Source organism: Bufo gargarizans, unplaced genomic scaffold (genome assembly GCF_014858855.1).
Source record: "Bufo gargarizans isolate SCDJY-AF-19 unplaced genomic scaffold, ASM1485885v1 original_scaffold_1339_pilon, whole genome shotgun sequence".
Classification (NCBI taxonomy): Eukaryota; Metazoa; Chordata; class Amphibia; order Anura; family Bufonidae; genus Bufo; species Bufo gargarizans.
The window spans coordinates 6831-25802 of record NW_025334315.1 but is presented as its reverse complement, the minus strand read 5'-3'; the positions used below and the strand labels follow the sequence as shown (position 1 = coordinate 25802).

Sequence of the window (18972 nt, the reverse complement as noted above, 5' to 3'; positions counted from 1 at the left end):
GATGAGCGAACCCGAACTGTATAGTTCGGGTTCGTACCGAATTTTGGGGTGTCCTTGACACGGACCCGAACATTTTCGTAAAAGTCCGGGTTTGGGTTCGGTGTTCGTCGCTTTCTTGGCGCTTTTTGAAAGGCTGTAAAGCAGCCAATCAACAAGCGTCATACTACTTGCCCCAAGAGGCCGTCACAGCCATGCCTACTATTGGCATGGCTGTGATTGGCCAGTGCAGCATGTGACCCAGCCTCTATTTAAGCTGGAGTCACGTAGCGCCGCCCGTCACTCTGCTCTGATCAGTATAGGGAGAGGTTGCAGCTGCGACGTTAGGGCGAGATTAGGCAGTGATTAACTCCTCCAAAAGACTTCATTCATTGATCGATCTACAGCTGTGGATCATTGAACTGCTGATATTCAATTGCTCACTGTTTTTAGGCTGCCCAGAGCGTTTTTCATTCACTTTTTTCTGGGGTGATCGGCGGCCATTTTGTGTCTTGTGGTGCGCCAGCACAAGCTGCCACCAAGTACATTTAACCCTCAATAGTGTGGTTATTTTTGGGCTATATCCTACATCAGGGTCAAGCTGTCACCAAGTGCATTTAACCCTCAATAGTGTGGTTGTTTTTTGGCTATATCCTACATCGGTCAAGCTGTCACACCAAGTGCATTTAACCATCAATAGTGTGGTTATTTTTTGGCCATATACTACATCAGGGGCAAGCTGAGCTTATCACCAAGTGCAATTAACCCTCAATAGTGTGGTTGTTTTTTGGCTATATCCTACATCAGGGTCAAGCTGTCACACCAAGTGCATTTAACCATCAATAGTGTGGTTATTTTTTGGCCATATACTACATAAGGGGCAAGCTGTCACCAAGTGCATTTAACCCTCAATAGTGTGGTTGTTTTTTGGCTATATCCTACATCGGTCAAGCTGTCACACCAAGTTCATTTAACCATCAATAGTGTGGTTATTTTTTGGCCATATACTACATCAGGGGCAAGCTGAGCCTGTCACCAAGTGCATTTAACCCTCAATAGTGTGGTTGTTTTTTGGCTATATCCTACATCAGGGTCAAGCTGTCACACCAAGTGCATTTAACCATCAATAGTGTGGTTATTTTTTGGCCATATCCCAGTCTAATTCTGACTGTAAACGTATACCTGTCACCCAGCGCCTAAATAATAGGCCTCAAATTTATAGTCAGCTAAATCTGTGGTAATTGCTGTGGCTGGGCAAGTTATTTAGTGTCCGTCAAAGCACAGTTTTTGTTCTGGGTTGAAATACAATTCCCAATTTAGCAATTCTCTAAATTAGTGGTTTCTGCTGTATCAGGCCTACTTTAAATCCATCCCTAAAAGGGTATATTAGAATCAAGGTGCACATAGGGTCATTCTCAATAACTTGACATACACGCTACTGTGCATATCCAAGTCTAATTCTGTCCGTAAACGTATACCTGTCACCCAGCGCCTAAATAATAGGCCTCAAATTTATAGTCAGCTATATCTGTGGTTATTGCTGTGGCTGGGCAAGTTATTTAGTGTCCGTCAAAGCACAGTTTTTGTTCTGGGTTGAAATACAATTCCCAATTTAGCAATTCTCTAAATTAGTGGTTTCTGCTGTATCAGGCCTACTTTAAATCCATCCCTAAAAGGGTATATTAGAATCAAGGTGCTGATAGGGTCATTCTCAATAACTTGACACACACGCTACTGTGCATATCCCAGTCTAATTCTGTCCGTAAACGTATACCTGTCACCCAGCGCCTAAATAATAGGCCTCAAATTTATAGTCAGCTAAATCTGTGGTTATTGCTGTGGCTGGGCAAGTTATTTAGTGTCCGTCAAAGCACAGTTTTTGTTCTGGGTTGAAATACAATTCCCAATTTAGCAATTCTCTAAATTAGTGGTTTCTGCTGTATCAGGCCTACTTTAAATTTATCCCTAAAAGGGTATATTAGATTGAAGGTGCAGATAGGGTCATTCTCAATAACTTCACACACACGCTACTGTGCATATCCCAGTCTAATTCTGTCCGTAAACGTATACCTGTCACCCAGCGCCTAAATAATAGGCCTCAAATTTATAGTCAGCTAAATCTGTGGTTACTGCTGTGCCTGTATTAGTGTAATACGGTACCTAAATAGATAGCCAGATAGTGTTAGGTGTCTGTAAAAAAAGGCCTGAATTTGAATTCAATACATTGGGCCAAATAATATTTTTGTTGTTGTGGTGAACGATAACAATGAGGAAAACATCTAGTAAAGGACGCGGACATGGTCGTGGTGGTGTTAGTGGACCCTCTGGTGCTGGGAGAGGACGTGGCCGTTCTGCCACATCCACACGTCCTAGTGTACCAACTACCTCAGGTCCCAGTAGCCGCCAGAATTTACAGCGATATATGGTGGGGCCCAATGCCGTTCTAAGGATGGTAAGGCCTGAGCAGGTACAGGCATTAGTCAATTGGGTGGCCGACAGTGGATCCAGCATGTTCACATTATCTCCCACCCAGTCTTCTGCAGAAAGCGCACAGATGGCGCCTGAAAACCAACCCCATCAGTCTGTCACATCACCCCCATGCATATCAGGGAAACTGTCTGAGCCTCAAGTTATGCAGCAGTCTCTTATGCTGTTTGAAGACTCTGCTGGCAGGGTTTCCCAAGGGCATCCACCTAGCCCTTCCCCAGCGGTGGAAGACATAGAATGCACTGACGCACAACCACTTATGTTTCCTGATGATGTGGACATGGGAATACCACCTCAGCACGTCTCTGATGATGACGAAACACAGGTGCCAACTGCTGCGTCTTTCTGCAGTGTGCAGACTGAACAGGAGGTCAGGGATCAAGACCGGGTGGAAGACGATGCAGGGGACGATGAGGTCCTAGACCCCACATGGAATGAAGGTCGTGCCACTGACTTTCACAGTTCGGAGGAAGAGGCAGTGGTGAGACCGAGCCAACAGCGTAGCAAAAGAGGGAGCAGTGGGCAAAAGCCAAGAGACTCCGCCTGCTACTGACCGCCGCCATCTGGGACCGAGCACCCCAAAGGCAGCTTCAAGGAGTTCCCTGGCATGGCACTTCTTCAAACAATGTGCTGACGACAAGACCCGAGTGGTTTGCACGCTGTGCCATCAGAGCCTGAAGCGAGGCATTAACGTTCTGAACCTTAGCACAACCTGCATGACCAGGCACCTGCATGCAAAGCATGAACTGCAGTGGAGTAAACACCTTAAAAACAAGGAAGTCACTCAGGCTCCCCCTGCTACCTCTTCTGCTGCTGCCGCCTCGGCCTCTTCTGCTGCTGCCGCCTTGGCCTCTTCCTCCGCCTCTGGAGGATCGTTGGCACCTGCCGCCCAGCAAACAGGGGATGTACCACCAACACCACCACCTCCGTCACCAAGCATCTCAACCATGTCACACGGCAGCGTTCAGCTCTCCATCTCACAAACATTTGAGAGAAAGCGTAAATTCCCACCTAGCCACCCTCGATCCCTGGCCCTGAATGCCAGCATTTCTAAACTACTGGCCTATGAAATGCTGTCATTTAGGCTGGTGGACACAGACAGCTTCAAACAGCTCATGTCGCTTGCTGTCCCACAGTATGTTGTTCCCAGCCGGCACTACTTCTCCAAGAGAGCCGTGCCTTCCCTGCACAACCAAGTATCCGATAAAATCAAGTGTGCACTGCGCAACGCCATCTGTGGCAAGGTCCACCTAACCACAGATACGTGGACCAGTAAGCACGGCCAGGGACGCTATATCTCCCTAACTGTACACTGGGTAAATGTAGTGGCGGCTGGGCCCCAGGCGGAGAGCTGTTTGGCGCACGTCCTTCCGCCGCCAAGGATCGCAGGGCAACATTCTTTGCCTCCTGTTGCCTCCTCCTCCTACTTGGCTTCCTCCTCCTCTTCTTCCACCTGCTCATCCAGTCAGCCACACACCTTCACCACTACTGGAGGACGAGGATGAGGAGGAGGTGGAGGAGGATGAGGATGAAGCATGGTCACAGCGGGGTGGCACCCAACGCAGCTCGGGCCCATCACTGGTGCGTGGCTGGGGGGAAACGCAGGACGATGACGATACGCCTCCCACAGAGGACAGCTTGTCCTTACCTCTGTGCAGCCTGGCACACATGAGCGACTACATGCTGCAGTGCCTGCGCAACGACAGCAGAGTTGCCCACATTTTAACGTGTGCGGACTACTGGGTTGCCACCCTGCTGGATCCACGGTACAAAGACAATGTGCCCACCTTACTTCCTGCACTGGAGCGTAATCGGAAGATGCGCGAGTACAAGCGCACGTTGGTAGACGCGCTACTGAGAGCATTCCCAAATGTCACAGGGGAACAAGTGGAATCCCAAGGCCAAGGCAGAGGAGGAGCAAGAGGTCGCCAAGGCAGCTGTGTCACGGCCAGCTCCTCTGAGGGCAGGGTTAGCATGGCAGAGATGTGGAAAAGTTTTGTCAACACGCCACAGCTAACTGCACCACCACCTGATACGCAACGTGTTAGCAGGAGGCAACATTTCACTAACATGGTGGAACAGTACGTGTGCACACCCCTCCACGTACTTACTGATGGTTCGGCCCCATTCAACTTCTGGGTCTCTAAATTGTCCACGTGGCCAGAGCTAGCCTTTTATGCCTTGGAGGTGCTGGCCTGCCCGGCGGCCAGCGTTTTGTCTGAACGTGTATTCAGCACGGCAGGGGGCGTCATTACAGACAAACGCAGCCGCCTGTCTACAGCCAATGTGGACAAGCTGACGTTCATAAAAATGAACCAGGCATGGATCCCACAGGACCTGTCCATCCCTTGTGCAGATTAGACATTAACTACCTCCCCTTAACCATATATTATTGTACTCCAGGGCACTTCCTCATTCAATCCTATTTTTATTTTCATTTTACCATTATATTGCGGGGCAACCCAAAGTTGAATGAACCTCTCCTCTGTCTGGGTGCCGGGGCCTAAATTTATGACAATGGACTGTTCCAGTGTTGGGTGACGTGAAGCCTGATTCTCTGCTATGACATGCAGACTAATTCTCTGCTGACATGAAGCCATATTCTCTGTTACGGGACCTCTCTCCTCTGCCTGGGTGCCGGGGCCTAAATTTATGACAATGGACTGTTACAGTGGTGGGTGACGTGAAGCCTGATTCTATGCTATGACATGAAGACTGATTCTCTGCTGACATGAAGCCAGATTCTCTGTTACGGGACCTCTCTCCTCTGCCTGGGTGCCGGGGCCTAAATTTATGACAATGGACTGTTACAGTGGTGGGTGGTGTGAAGCATGATTCTCTGCTATGACATGCAGACTGATTCTCTGCTGACATGAAGCCAGATTCTCTGTTACGGGACCTCTCTCCTCTGCCTGGGTGCCGGGGCCTAAATTTATGACAATGGACTGTTACAGTGGTGGGTGACATGAAGCCTGATTCTATGCTATGACATGAAGACTGATTCTCTGGTGACATGAAGCCAGATTCTCTGTTACGGGACCTCTCTCCTCTGCCTGGGTGCCGGGGCCTAAATATATGACAATGGACTATTACAGTGGTGGGTGACGTGAAGCCAGATTCTCTGCTATGGGACCTCTCTCCAATTGATATTGGTTAATTTTTATTTATTTTATTTTTATTTTTATTCATTTCCCTATCCACATTTGTTTGCAGGGGATTTACCTACATGTTGCTGCCTTTTGCAGCCCTCTAGCCCTTTCCTGGGCTGTTTTACAGCCTTTTTAGTGCCGAAAAGTTCGGGTCCCCATTGACTTCAATAGGGTTCGGGTTCGGGACGAAGTTCGGATCGGGTTCGGATCCCGAACCTGAACATTTCCAGGAAGTTCGGCCGAACTTCTCGAACCCGAACATCCAGGTGTTCGCTCAACTCTACTTAGGAAGCAAGCTCAGCTGCCTGTAATGATGAAGCTGTCTGTCCGCTCCCTGCTCCATCATTCCTCCCCCTTGTCGGCACTCCACACTGCTGGTCTGGGAAGGGGGTGGTGCCGACCAGCAGCTCAGTGCATCCTGCTGCTGCTGCCGGGGAACGAGGTGAGTATGTGGAGTTTATTATTTTTATTGCCTGTAAAGCGGGTCACAGTCCTGGGCATATTACTGTGAGGGGGGCACAATTGGGCATATTACTGTGAGGGGGCACAGCTGGGCAAATTACAGTGAGGGTGCACATCTGGACATATTACTGTGAGGGAGCACAGCTGGGCATATTATTGTGAGGGGGCACAGCTGGGCATATTATTGTGAGGGGGCACAGTTGGGCATATTACTGTAAGGGGGTGCAACTGGGCAAATTACTGTGAGGGGGCACAACTGGGCAAATTACTTGAGTGGGGCACAGCTGGGAATAGTACTGTGAGGGGGCACATATCTGGGCATCGCTACTGTGAGGGTACACATATCTGGACATCGCTACTGTGAGGGGGCACATATGTGGGCATAACTACTGTGAGGGGGCACAGCTGGGTATATTACTGTGAGGGGGCACAACTGGGCAAATTACTTGAGTGGGGCACAGCTGGGAATAGTACTGTGAGGGGGCACATATCTGGGCATCGCTACTGTGAGGGTACACATATCTGGACATCGCTACTGTGAGGGGGCACATATGTGGGCATAACTACTGTGAGGGGGCACAGCTGGGTATATTACTGTGAGGGGGCACAACTGGGCAAATTACTGTGAGGGGGCACAACTGGGCAAATTACTATGAGGGGGCACAACTGGGCAAATTACTGTGAGGGTGCACAACTGGGCAAATTACTTGAAGGGGAATCAGCTGGGAATCTTACTGTGAGAGGGCACATATCTGGGCATCGCTACTGTGAGGGGGCACATATCTGGGCATCGCTACTGTGAGAGGACACATATCTGGGCATTGCTACTGTGAGGGGGCACATATCTGGCATTACTACTGTGAGGGGGCACATATCTGGGTATCGCTACTGTGAGGGTCACATATGTGGGCATAAGTACTGTGAGGGGGCACATATCTGGGCATAACTACTGTTATCCGGGCATATCTACTATGAGGGAGCACATATCTGGGCATAACCACTGTGAACGAGGCACAATGCTGGCATACCTACTGTGTAGTGGCATAAAGGGGGAATAATTACTATGTGGGGCATTTAGGTGACTGGGTGGGATTAGGTGTTTAGTTATGTTTTGGGTGGAGTTAGAGGCGTGGCCTAATGCAGAAAACATTTGTCGCAAGGATGTACTAATCAGAGTTGGGAAGATGTTTATGAATAGATGTATCTATTGGAGTTGCGAAGATTGTTTTGAACAGGCGTATCTATCAAAGTTGGGAAGATGGTTTAAATGGATGTATCTGTTGGAGTTGGGAAGGTGGTTATGAACATATGTATCTATCAGAATCAGGAAAGTGGTTATGAACGAATATATTTATCAAAGTTGGGAAAATGGTTATGAGTAGATGTACAGTGATGTTTGAAAGTTTGTGAACCCTTTAGAATTTTCTATATTTCTGCATAAATTTAACTTTAAACTACATCAGATTTTCACACAAGTCCTTAAAGTAGATAAAGATAACAAAATCAAATGAGTCGAAAATATTAGACTTAGTCATTTATTTATTGAGGAAAACGATCAAAATGTCTATAATTTCGGACAAGTGGGTCTACTGTGGAAACACGCTCCACATGGAAGCGCGATTTCCCGTTATGGACGCTGCTCCTGTGACATGGGTGCACGCGCCACAGGGCATTATAATCATTTATAAAGCTGTGGGTCTCTGCCTGACCTCAACTGTAATGATTTGTAAGTAATGCCGTGCGGTCCTGTCACAGGAGCAGTGTCCATAACAGGAAATCATGCTCCCACACGAAGCGCGTTTCCCACAGTAGACACACTCGTCTGCAATTAGCTTTAGGATTTGCAGCTAATTTGAAGGTGTTTTCAATCAATGGGTTGACAATCCGGTGTGAGTAGGTGACCTGTTTAAAGGGGTTGTCCGGGTTCAGAGCTGAACCCGGACATACCCAGAATACCCAGGCAGCCCCCCTGACAAGAGCATCGGAGCAGTTCATGCTCCAATGCTCTCCTTTGCCCTGCGCTGAATGGGGTAGGCAAAGGCATTTTGTGGAGTTCCGGTGACGTACCAGACGGAGGCTTCGATCCAGCGGTGAGCCCGGTGACGCCACTGGTACTGATGGGGGGGCTTTAGCGCTGCCCTAGCCTGTAAAACGACTAGGGCAGCGCTAAAGCCCGCCTATCACAGCCGGTCACTGAATACACTGCTGGGCGGAAGCTTCTGCCCGGCAGTGTGTTATAGTAAATAAAAGAGCCCTTGCCCTGCACGATCCTGCGCAGGGCAAGGGAGAGCATCAGAGCATGAGCTGCTCCGATGCTCAAGTCAGGGGGGGGGGGCTGCCTGGTTGAAATAATGGGTATGTCCGGGTTCAGCTCTGAACCTGGACAACCCCTTTAATTTAAACATCAGGGATCTATCAAAGTCTGATCTTCACAACACATGTTTGGGGTAGTGTATCATGACAGGAACAAAGAGGAGTTGTTAAAGCTCATCAGGCTGGAAAAGATTACAAAACCATTTCTGAAGAGTTTGGACCAATCCATCAAATCAGAAGCTCGTCCATGCAGCGATCTCCTCCACAGTATGAAGAGAAGCAATCGCTAATGCCATCGCTCGCCCCCATACAAAATCATTATTTACCAGCAGTAGAGCGTGATTAGAGAGCACAATCTGCTGCCTGCAAAGTATTTTTGTGACTGCATAAAAGATGCGATTATTTGATGATTGAGCATTTGCTCGCTCATCAGGCAATCAGCGGCACCTATACAAAGGCAGATCATCGCTAACTAGCGTTCCTACAATTGCTTAGTGATTATCTGGCCTCGGCCAGTGTAATACAGTCCTAAGCACACAAGTCTTCTACTAAAGAATGGTTAAAGAAGAATACAATTAAAGATTTGGAAATCCTGACCTTAATTCAATAGAAATGTGTAAGGACCTGAAGTGAGCATTTGAAGGGAGGAAATCAGGCAAGAAATGGGCTAAAATTTCTCCAAGCCGATGTGTAGGACCAATCAACAGTTAACAGAAATGTTTAGTGGCAGTTATTGCTGCACAAGGGGGTCACACCAGATACAGAAAGCAAAGGTTCACATAGGTTTTGCCACTCACAGATATTGGATCATTTTCCTCAATAAATAAATTACTAGTCTAATATTTTTTACTCACTTGTTTGATTAGGTTAACTTTTTTCTACATTTAGGACTTGCATGAAAATCTGATGAAGTTTTACGTCAAATTTATGAAGGGGAGAGAAGTCAGTTTATATCAAGTTCTTTCACCTTAACTCCATAGAAGTCTAGGGCCCTTCCTGATCCCGTTACCACCAGTGAGGAGAGCGAGCGCGGTGGGTGCCTCAGCACTCAGACCCCCATCGATCACACCTTTTGATATGTCTGTATGGCATATCAAAAGTTATGTGAAAAGTTAGTGATGCTTTAAATCCTTATTTATGAAGAGAATTGAATGGTTTCTAGCGTCAGAAACGGCCTATTGTTATGTTTTTTTGTTATACAAATTTTGAAAAATGTAAGTCTAAAAAAAAAATTTTAAGAATGAAGATTTCATCCTGAGCCCTCGAGTACGACTCTATTCATATCTGCATCAGAGTTTCTGTTCAATGTTTTTGACGATAAAAATAGCATTGCATGCAGTGATATGTTTCAAGTCAGGATGATGGAAACTTCAGTGGAAGCGAACCTGCTCTACTTTGAGTCCATCAGTCACCAAGTGTCTGTTGCATGCTACATCGTGGTTTTTCGCTTGTATGGATTACACAGATCAGATGTGAACACAGCTAAGGCTACTTTCACACTAGCGTTCGGGCGGATCCGTTCTGAACGGATCCGCCCATAATAATGCAGACGGAGGCTCCGTTCAGAACGGATCCGTCTGCATTATATTAGCAAAAAAAAGCTAAGTGTGAAAATAGCCTGGGACGGATCCGTCCAGACTTTCAATGTAAAGTCAATGGGGGACGGATCCGCTTGAAGATTGAGCCACATTGTGGCATCTTCAAACGGATCCGTCCCCATTGACTTACATTGTAAGTCTGGACGGATCCGCACGCCTCCGCACGGCCAGGCGGACACCCGAACGCTGCAAGCAGCGTTCAGCTGTCCGCCTGTCCGTGCGGAGGCGAGCGGAGCGGAGGCTGAACGCCGCCAGACTGATGCAGTCTGAGCGGATCCGCCTCCATTCAGACTGCATCAGGGCTGGACGGCTGCGTTCGGGTCCGCTCGTGAGCTCCTTCAAACGGAGCTCACGAACGGAAACCCGAACGCTAGTGTGAAAGCAGCCTAACATTTCCTGTTTTGTTGGTAATACTATACAGCTTGTGCAGTGTACACATGGACAGGGTTAGCAATCATCTCATTAGCATTGGGCAGGATTACAGTGAAAGGTAACATTGTGGTTCCATAATTTTTTTTTTTGTACTTGATCTGGAGAAACATATGCCATTCATTTAAATAAATTAATTGTATTTGTTTGAGGTATGTTTCATGAGGCCAGAATGCCTTTCTGTTCGACCGCCTCAGTCTGTATCCAACAAAACAGAATATATATGCTCAGACATCAAATGTTGACTGTCGTCAGGAGTTACACGGGTTGTCCCATATCAATAACTATGGCATATGGCTAGGATATGCCACATATATTACATAGGTGCAGATCCCTCCTCTGGGACCAGCTCCTATGTCCAGAACGAGACCCCTGAAGTGAAGGAAAGCACACTTTCCCAATAACTGCTATGGAATTGTCAAAAATAGCTAAGCCAGCTTGGATGTGTTTGGAATTCCAATAGTGGTGAATGGGTGAATGGAGAGTGACCGCGCATGCATGGCTGCTCTCCCTTCACTTCGGGTACTCAGTTCTGGAGATAGGAGTGGATCCCAGAGGTGGAATCCTTTGGCATATCCTAGGCCAGTGATGGTGAACCTTTTAGAGACCGAGTACCCAAACTGAATGAATGTCAGGAAAAGTCTAAGGCATATTGGTACACCATAGACTTTTTCCAGGGTGTGGGTGCCCACGGAGAGGGCTCTGAGTGCAGCCTCTGGCACCCGTGCCATAGGTTCGCCATCACTGTCCTAGCAATATGCCATAAATGTTAAGATGGGACAACCATATATTAATATCAACTTGGACCTAGTTCCTCAAAAATGGTAATTGATTGTATCTACTTGGGAAGATTACTGTGTGGACTGTGTTTTTCATGTCACTACTAAGTTCCATTCTTAAGAAGTTACACCTTGACACACAGATGGCTTTGGCTTCAGAGAAGATATGTGGATTATCCTCAGGACCTATACTATTTTCCATAAGACCTAACACATCAAATCCTCAGCTTAATCCTGGTGATCGGGGGCCCAGCTACATCAAAATGTGCTGTTCCTTTTCTTTAAGTTATCTTGAAGATACAGAAATCAGGGAACTCCTGAATAGCGGCATCCCACCCTCCTAGTCACATACATATGTGTGAATCATTTGAATAGTTCAGTGTATTGAGTCTGTTGCAAGGAAATATGTAATAGAGAATTCATTCAACACCTCTGAAGGATACAGTCCTAGCAGGGGTGGACACAGACAGCAGAGGGCCCTGTGCAAACAATGTGCCATCTCTCATCTCTGCAGAGTTTGACAGACATCTTAGTTTCCTACTTTTCCATCATCCTCCCACCTTCTCAACATCCCATCTATCCCCATCCCATTTTCCACTGAGGAAGGAGCACGAGGCTCCGAAACGCGTTTGTATTAAAAGGAGGCAGTACACATGGGAGCATTTACTACCAACTGATGAATTATTGGACTTTGTAAAACTAAGTTCCCTTATAGCAAACGGAGCGCTCCGCAATCTCCATCGAGCCGGTAACCAGTAGGAGGACGGACCGGCAACCCCGCAACATGTGGGACGCCATGTGGGACGCTGAAGGAGCGAAGCAATCAAAGCACAGCGGCTGAAGCAATACGCTCACACTCCGCATGTATAGATCCCTGGTCATGGAAACAGACTGGTAACGTAATCCTTTATTTGAGCCATACTAACCATCAATCTGCAGATCACAACAAGTAACACTAAGTAATAAACATTGAAGGATTAACCATTAACTAACTGTGTTGCTATACAAAAAGGACATTTACCATTTCTGACACAGTATTGATACATGAAAGCCAGTCTAATTGAGCAGGATATAAGGATCGTTTTAGCATAAATTGGATATATATGAGCTATGTGATTGTAAGAAAGTATACAGTATATTGTTATCTATATACAGAGTACTGTTTATATTCAATCTATTCACTTTTTTTTTTTTTTTACGCTGATTTGCCCTTCCATCTAAGATCAAATATATGCTGATTTGACATTGAGTCAATACACCATATTCATTATATACAATATATTATGCAATGAAACATGCAAATCATGGGCTTTTTAAGAATGGAATATACGGTATATTGTGATTTTTTACCTTTTTATTTTTCACTTTTTTATCTTTTTTCATTTATTTTATTACTGTATATGGTTTTTATAACTATTTAGATTTTATTATTAACATATATTGAATAAATATTTACCTTTCTATATATATGGTACGTTTCCTTGCAACAGCCAGATATCTGAAGGCCTTCCACACTATTTGCTTTGTTCGATACAAAAAAAAATACCTCCTCTTAGTGCCCCCAGTAGAGCCAATGTCCACAGAGTGCCCTTATGTGTTCCAATGACCCGTACTCTGTGCCACTAAAAAAATACTTAGTGCCCCCAGTTGAGCTTAGGTGCCCTTAGGGCCCCTATAATTTATGCCAGTATAAAATACTCCTATATAGTACCCCCAGAAGTTGCCCCCATAGTGCTCCTCCATAATGTGCCAGTAAAAATGCCCCTATAGACTGCCCCACATATAAGCCCCCATAATGCTCCTCTTTCCCCTTTCCCATAATGGCACCAAAATGGGTGCCAGTATTAAATGCCCCTTTATAATGCCCCCATAGTGCTCTTCTCCCCCACCCCACTTCTCCATAGTGCCCCCATAATGCGTGGCAGTATATAGTGCCGCCAATAGATGCCCCCATAGTGCTCAATCCCCCCCCCCACACACTTCTCCATAGCCCCCCCCCATAATGTGCGCCAGTATATAGGGCCCCCAGTAGATGCCCCCATAGTCCACCTCCCCCCCACTTCTCCATAGTGACCCCTATAATGTGTGCCAGTATATAGAGACCCCAGCAGGTGCCCCCATAGTGCTCCTTTTCCCCCACTTCTCTATAGTGTCCCCATAATGTGTGCCAGTATATGGGGCCCCAGTAGATGCCCCCATAGTACTCCTTACCCCCCCCCCCCATTTCTCCATAAAATAATAAAAACAATAAATATACTAAAAATAATAAAAACAATAAACTTGCATACTTACCTCCATGCTGCTTTCAGTCATGTGATGCAGGCCTCTTCTGGCCTGGTCCAATGATGTACGGCTCAGGCGGTGCAATTACATCATCGCTCCGGCCTCTGATAGGCTACAGGCACTAGGCCTGCAGCCTATCAGAGGAACGGGCAAGGGAGACGCCTCTTCCCTGCCCCGCCGCACCATTCATCTGTATCGTTGTCCTGGGGACGGCGATACAGATGAATATAGAGATGAGCGCTTCCACAATGGAAGCGCTCATCATCACTTCTGCTGCCCTGCCGTCGATAAAAAGGGCCCTCTTCCCGCACTGGGCCCCTGTGCAGTCAAACAGGCTACACAGGCGGTATATCCGCCCCTGAGTCCTAGGAGACCTCCTAGTTTGATACATGACTTTTCAAGACAATATGGGCACTTTCGGTTTGGGTCAAATTGATTGGGACCAAATTGAATCTGACAGACAATTCACTCAAATTGGACTTGAAACAAATTTTGTGAAATTTGCTTATCTCTACAAATCACCTATCTAATGTTGAACTGGAGTGCCTTGGGCCCACCAGTAAAATTAAGTTTGTGCCCCCACTGTACAGCTACATTCAAATATTACCAGCCCTCCCTTCACAAATCCCTAAAACTGACTTCTGACTGTTCTGTCCTGCAAACCATGTCAATATCTTGTTGACCTAATCTTCTTTAGGACTAGTGCCCGCTTATCTATGCCTGTTGACCGCCGCATATATGGGGATTCTCATCCCATCAGCTCCCCACGAGATAGGCAGTGAGGAGTGCTCACTACTCATAAGAAACCAGGAAGTGGGAGTCAAGCATGGGGGATAAGCGCAAACTGCAAAAGAGGTACATTTAGAAGGAGGAATGGGAGCCAGAGTGATTGGTGAAGATAAACTTAAGTAGCACAAACCCTTTATTAAATAATTCTTTTGTTTGATACTTTATAGCACTATAAGTTAGTTCTATAGTCTTCTGAAGTGTTACCCAATTCTCAGATTTAGGCAAAGTTACATACTTCCTATTCATACTAGGTACACATCTATTGTGCAAGCTCTTGAGACAAACCATAGTGGTGGCACTTTCAGGCAGTTAAGGGTACGTACACATGACAGTCATATCGCAGTTGCGATGCGACCGTGCTACGTAAGAGCACTGCGAGCTGCAGAAGGCGCTAATTAAACTAATTAGGACCTTGCTGTTTAGTTGGTGTCTATTGCTAATGGCCCCACAATATTGCACGTTCGGTCATAAACAATGCAGACCAACTAAACAGCGCAGTCCTAATTTGTTTATTTAGAGCCTGCTGCAGCCCATCGTGTGGTCATGCCCTAATAGTGAGTGTGAAATATAAATTGGGGATTTTCAAACAAACCAGGTGGTTTTTGGATTAGTTGTCCCAGTCAAACTCCAGAGGTAGTCTTCATGACACTGGCATTTTCTAAAGTACATTTACATTGGTACAGAACATAAAATTGCCTTTGTCTGTTGTTTCTACCTCCTGTATGGCTATAGTTGCACATTTAGTTCATCTAAATGGACTTGCACAACATGTAAAACAGAATTGGAAGAGAGAAATATAGTTTTATATTATACATTACCATGGAGTATTGCATGTGTGAGTGAGGGTCATATATCTGGCTCCAAGGTCATAGAACATCCTAAGAGCTGCCAAGCTGCTGTCTATGATGTGCCCTCCTTCCAAACCAATAAGACAGGCAATCTTTTTGGTGTTTTTAATACCTAATAGGGGGAAAAAACAAGAATTATATATTTAGAAACAAACTTTTAGACTAAAAAAATATTGCTCAGAGAAAAATAGCAAGCAATAAAACTCAGAAAACATCAAGGAAGAGATTTAGCTTGCACTGGTGTCTTAAACTGGTCTTTAAAATCCCCTGCGCTGCCAGAGGATGCAACCAAATTATATCGAGGCGCAGGAGTCATGATAAAATAGGTGTATCCTCTGGCAGTCCATGTGCCAGAATGAAATCTTTGGCAACTTAGAGCGTCTGTCTTCATTTGCACCAGAAAACTGTCACAAATGAAGATAAATGTGCGGGGCCCGATGGCCATGGCCCTTTCCCACATCCCTTTTCGGCGAAGTGGCGGGGGTGGCAAGAAATGCTACTTGCTACCAATTTTATTGCAAGTGTTGTTTAAAAAGTGGCAAACACATGGCTTACAACTTTTTTACACCAAAAAAGTGGCATAAGAAGATGATAAATCTCCTCCCTCCAGTCAAAGCAGAAGGAAACTGTACAGATCAAAAGTCACAGTGTGGGTAAAACCAGTAAACTTTCTACTGGGCACCAGGGAGAAAACATAATGTTCTACTAGATAACCATAGACTGAATACTTTATTTAGTCAGGATTGAGTCGCATGCCCATTGATTATAGAGGCAGTGGATACTGCCCACCAGGGAAGGGCTGAGGGCTATTCACAAAGATGTGGTCAAATGTCAGCAAGGCATGTATGCTCCTGGAAATGTCTTGAAAAATCTATTCCAGTCTGTAGCCACCACAACATACTGTAAATCATTAAAGGGAGTCTTTCACCTAAAATGACCATTATACACCACAAACATGATGATATCCATTACATTCCCCATATTATAATCTTACCTTTGATATTGCTGTCCGTCGCCTATTCGCTCTTAAAAACACTTTTATTCCATATGCTAATCAGGTTCTGAAGGTGCCCAGGGGCGGCGTTTATGCGGCCGGTGCCCAGGCTCCACGGCGCTGTTCAAATCAAACCCCTCCCCTTTCACCCCTCTGGCCCGCCCTCGGTTCTTCAGATACCATCCTCCAAGTCAATGACAAATCCGGCGCCTGCGCACTCCATTACTCACTAGGGCAGAGGCAGCAGAGCGTTTAATGCGCATGCGCCGGCCCGTACGTCCCGATATTTTGGCAGTTTACTTCCGCCGGCTAGATCGGCGCCTCTGCCCTAGTGAGTAATGGAGTGCGCAGGCGCAGGCGCCGGATTTGTCATTGACTTGGAGGATGGTATCTGAAGAACCGAGGGCGGGCCAGAGGGGTGAAAGGGGAGGGGTTTGATTTGAACAGCGCCGTGGAGCCTGGGCACCGGCCGCATAAACGCCGCCCCTGGGCACCTTCAGAACCTGATTAGCATATGGAATAAAAGTGTTTTTAAGAGCGAATAGGCGACGGACAGCAATATCAAAGGTAAGATTATAATATGGGGAATGTAATGGATATCATCATGTTTGTGGTGTATAATGGTCATTATAGGTGAAAGACTCCCTTTAAATAGATGGGCTGTCTATGTAGAACATAGACATGTTGGATCTTCCAGAGGGGGACAGACATATCTTTTTGCTGATCTCTGTTCAGTTGATTGATGGAGATTTTGAAGAACTGAAAAGGGATTTTGAAACAGTTTTTTTTTTAAACCAGATAAAACCGTTAAAATTTTATACATGAGGTATAATTTCAGGCTTACTGAAATTTTAAGATCATCTTTACATGATAAACATTTGTTGCAAAAATGTATGTGACCTACATCTAATAAGATAATTTACTACAGGGACCAAATTGATCTACTCGACTTACAGATGTACCATGTTAGAATTTTTGAGAATATAAAGTGGAAATTGATGGCCCCAGTTTAGCAATCTATACTTTATAATCCTTCTGACCTTGTAATACAATCACTTCCTGGTGAGCATGTGATACACTTGTGTTTATATACAGCAGCCAATCAGAGGAGGCAGAGTTGTAGGTAGGAGGGATAAAGCAGTGGCCTGAACCAATGATAAGATAGGAGGTGTGACTACATCAGACTCCTTGTGGGCAGTGTAACTAAGCGGTAGTCATAGATCACGGCTCAGCTCTAATAGCAGGAAAGTATCCCCTAAAGGGCTCATGCACATGAACGTATTTTCTTTCTGTGTCTGTTCCATTTTTTAGAGGACCATATGCAGAACCATTCATTTTAATGGATCTGCAAAAACAAAACAAAACGGAAGTTACTCAGTGTGCATTCCGTTTCCGTATGTCCATATTTCCGTTCTGCAAAAAAATTGAACATGTCCTATTATTGTCCGCATAACGGATGAGGATAGGACTGTTCTATTAGGGGCCAGCTGTTCTGTTTTGCAAAATACGGAATGCACACGGACTCCATCTGTATTTTTTGCGGATCCGTATTTTGCGGACTCCAAAATACATGCGGTCGTGTGCATGAGGCCTTAGGTAGTGACCTTCTGATCATTTTTGAGACCATAACAGTTACCTGAAACACTCACCTTGGGATGAAGTAACAAACTCCAATTCTTCATATTCATTACACATCCTCTTGATAACATCAATCTGTTCCAAGGCCAGCCTTACCGCATCTTTATCCTGAGCACCGCACAAAACATACGCTGACCAGAACTAGATGAAACACAATTTTTAGAGCATGTCATCTTCAATGTAACCTATACATTTTCATATCAAGTACTGTATGCCTCTTGGAACTGTTGCATAGATCTGGATTACCCAGAAAAAGTTCGCACAGTGGTGAAACCAGTAATCTATCACTTTTTTCACAGTTTACAAAATTAACCGTTTTCAATAAACTGATTTACAAAGATGATGTATGTGTATAATAATGTAATTTCGCTTTTTGCATACTATTGTCAAAAATGGAGCCAAATTCACTGATGAACACCAGATGCCCAAACCAGCGCACAGTGTACATATAAATAATGGCATACCGCTCCGCCTATTGGAGTGTACCATGAAGCTGTACATTGGTTACTGCGACTTCTCTGAACGGATCCTGTGCCCTTACAATCTGCAATTCATACTGACATGTCCAAGGTGTACATGCTATATTAACTTTGCTATGTGTGCATGAAACTACAGTATTTATTCTCGCATCTTTAAACCCACTGTAAAACAGATGTGCATGCAAATTTGGCTTGTACAGTATATAGTGCCAACATCATTCATATCTAAATTATTGCGTAAGGTTTTTAAAAACTTGGCAGATGAAAAAGCAGTTTCAGTTGAAGCAAAGTTTTTATGAATCTTATTTTGTACTGATAGAACCCCAGCCACCATATTTCACATTATTTACTATTCTAATTTAAATTTGCAATTGCATCATTTGTATTTGTAAAATTGTAGCATGAGGATATGGTTTTGAGACATGTTCCCCACTGAACGTACTGTAAAAAAAACTGTGCCTATGTGTTTTCTTCAAAAGAAACATGTTGATGAACTAAAATTTTACATGGAAACTCTTTAAAAAAAAGTGGGACATGCCATTCTCTGTTTAATAGTGGCTTTAATTCAAAACATTGAGCCATCTGTTTCTCGGCATCCTCCCTACCAATTCCCCGTCGCCCACTCCATTCTTTCTAAATATTTGTGCAGTGATATACAAAATGTTAAACAAAGTCCAAATATTGTCTATTACTACATATTCATCATATGAATATTTTTCTAAACAATATAATGCTGAACTTGCGTAAA

At 45.1% G+C, this 18972-nt stretch overlaps 1 protein-coding gene across 1 annotated transcript in view; it reads right to left on the bottom strand.

Moving 5' to 3' along the window:
• Positions 1–17882, bottom strand: part of LOC122923189 (dipeptidase 2-like) — a 38810-nt gene extending 20928 nt beyond the window's left edge. Inside the window, exons 1-2 of the mRNA XM_044273925.1 lie at positions 17757–17882; positions 15084–15225 (exon numbers count right to left, since the gene is read on the bottom strand). Coding sequence (XP_044129860.1) covers positions 15084–15225; positions 17757–17802 — 188 coding nt within the window. The 5' untranslated portion in view covers positions 17803–17882. The remainder of the gene's footprint in view (positions 1–15083; positions 15226–17756) is intronic.
• Positions 17883–18972: the final 1090 nt, after the last annotated feature.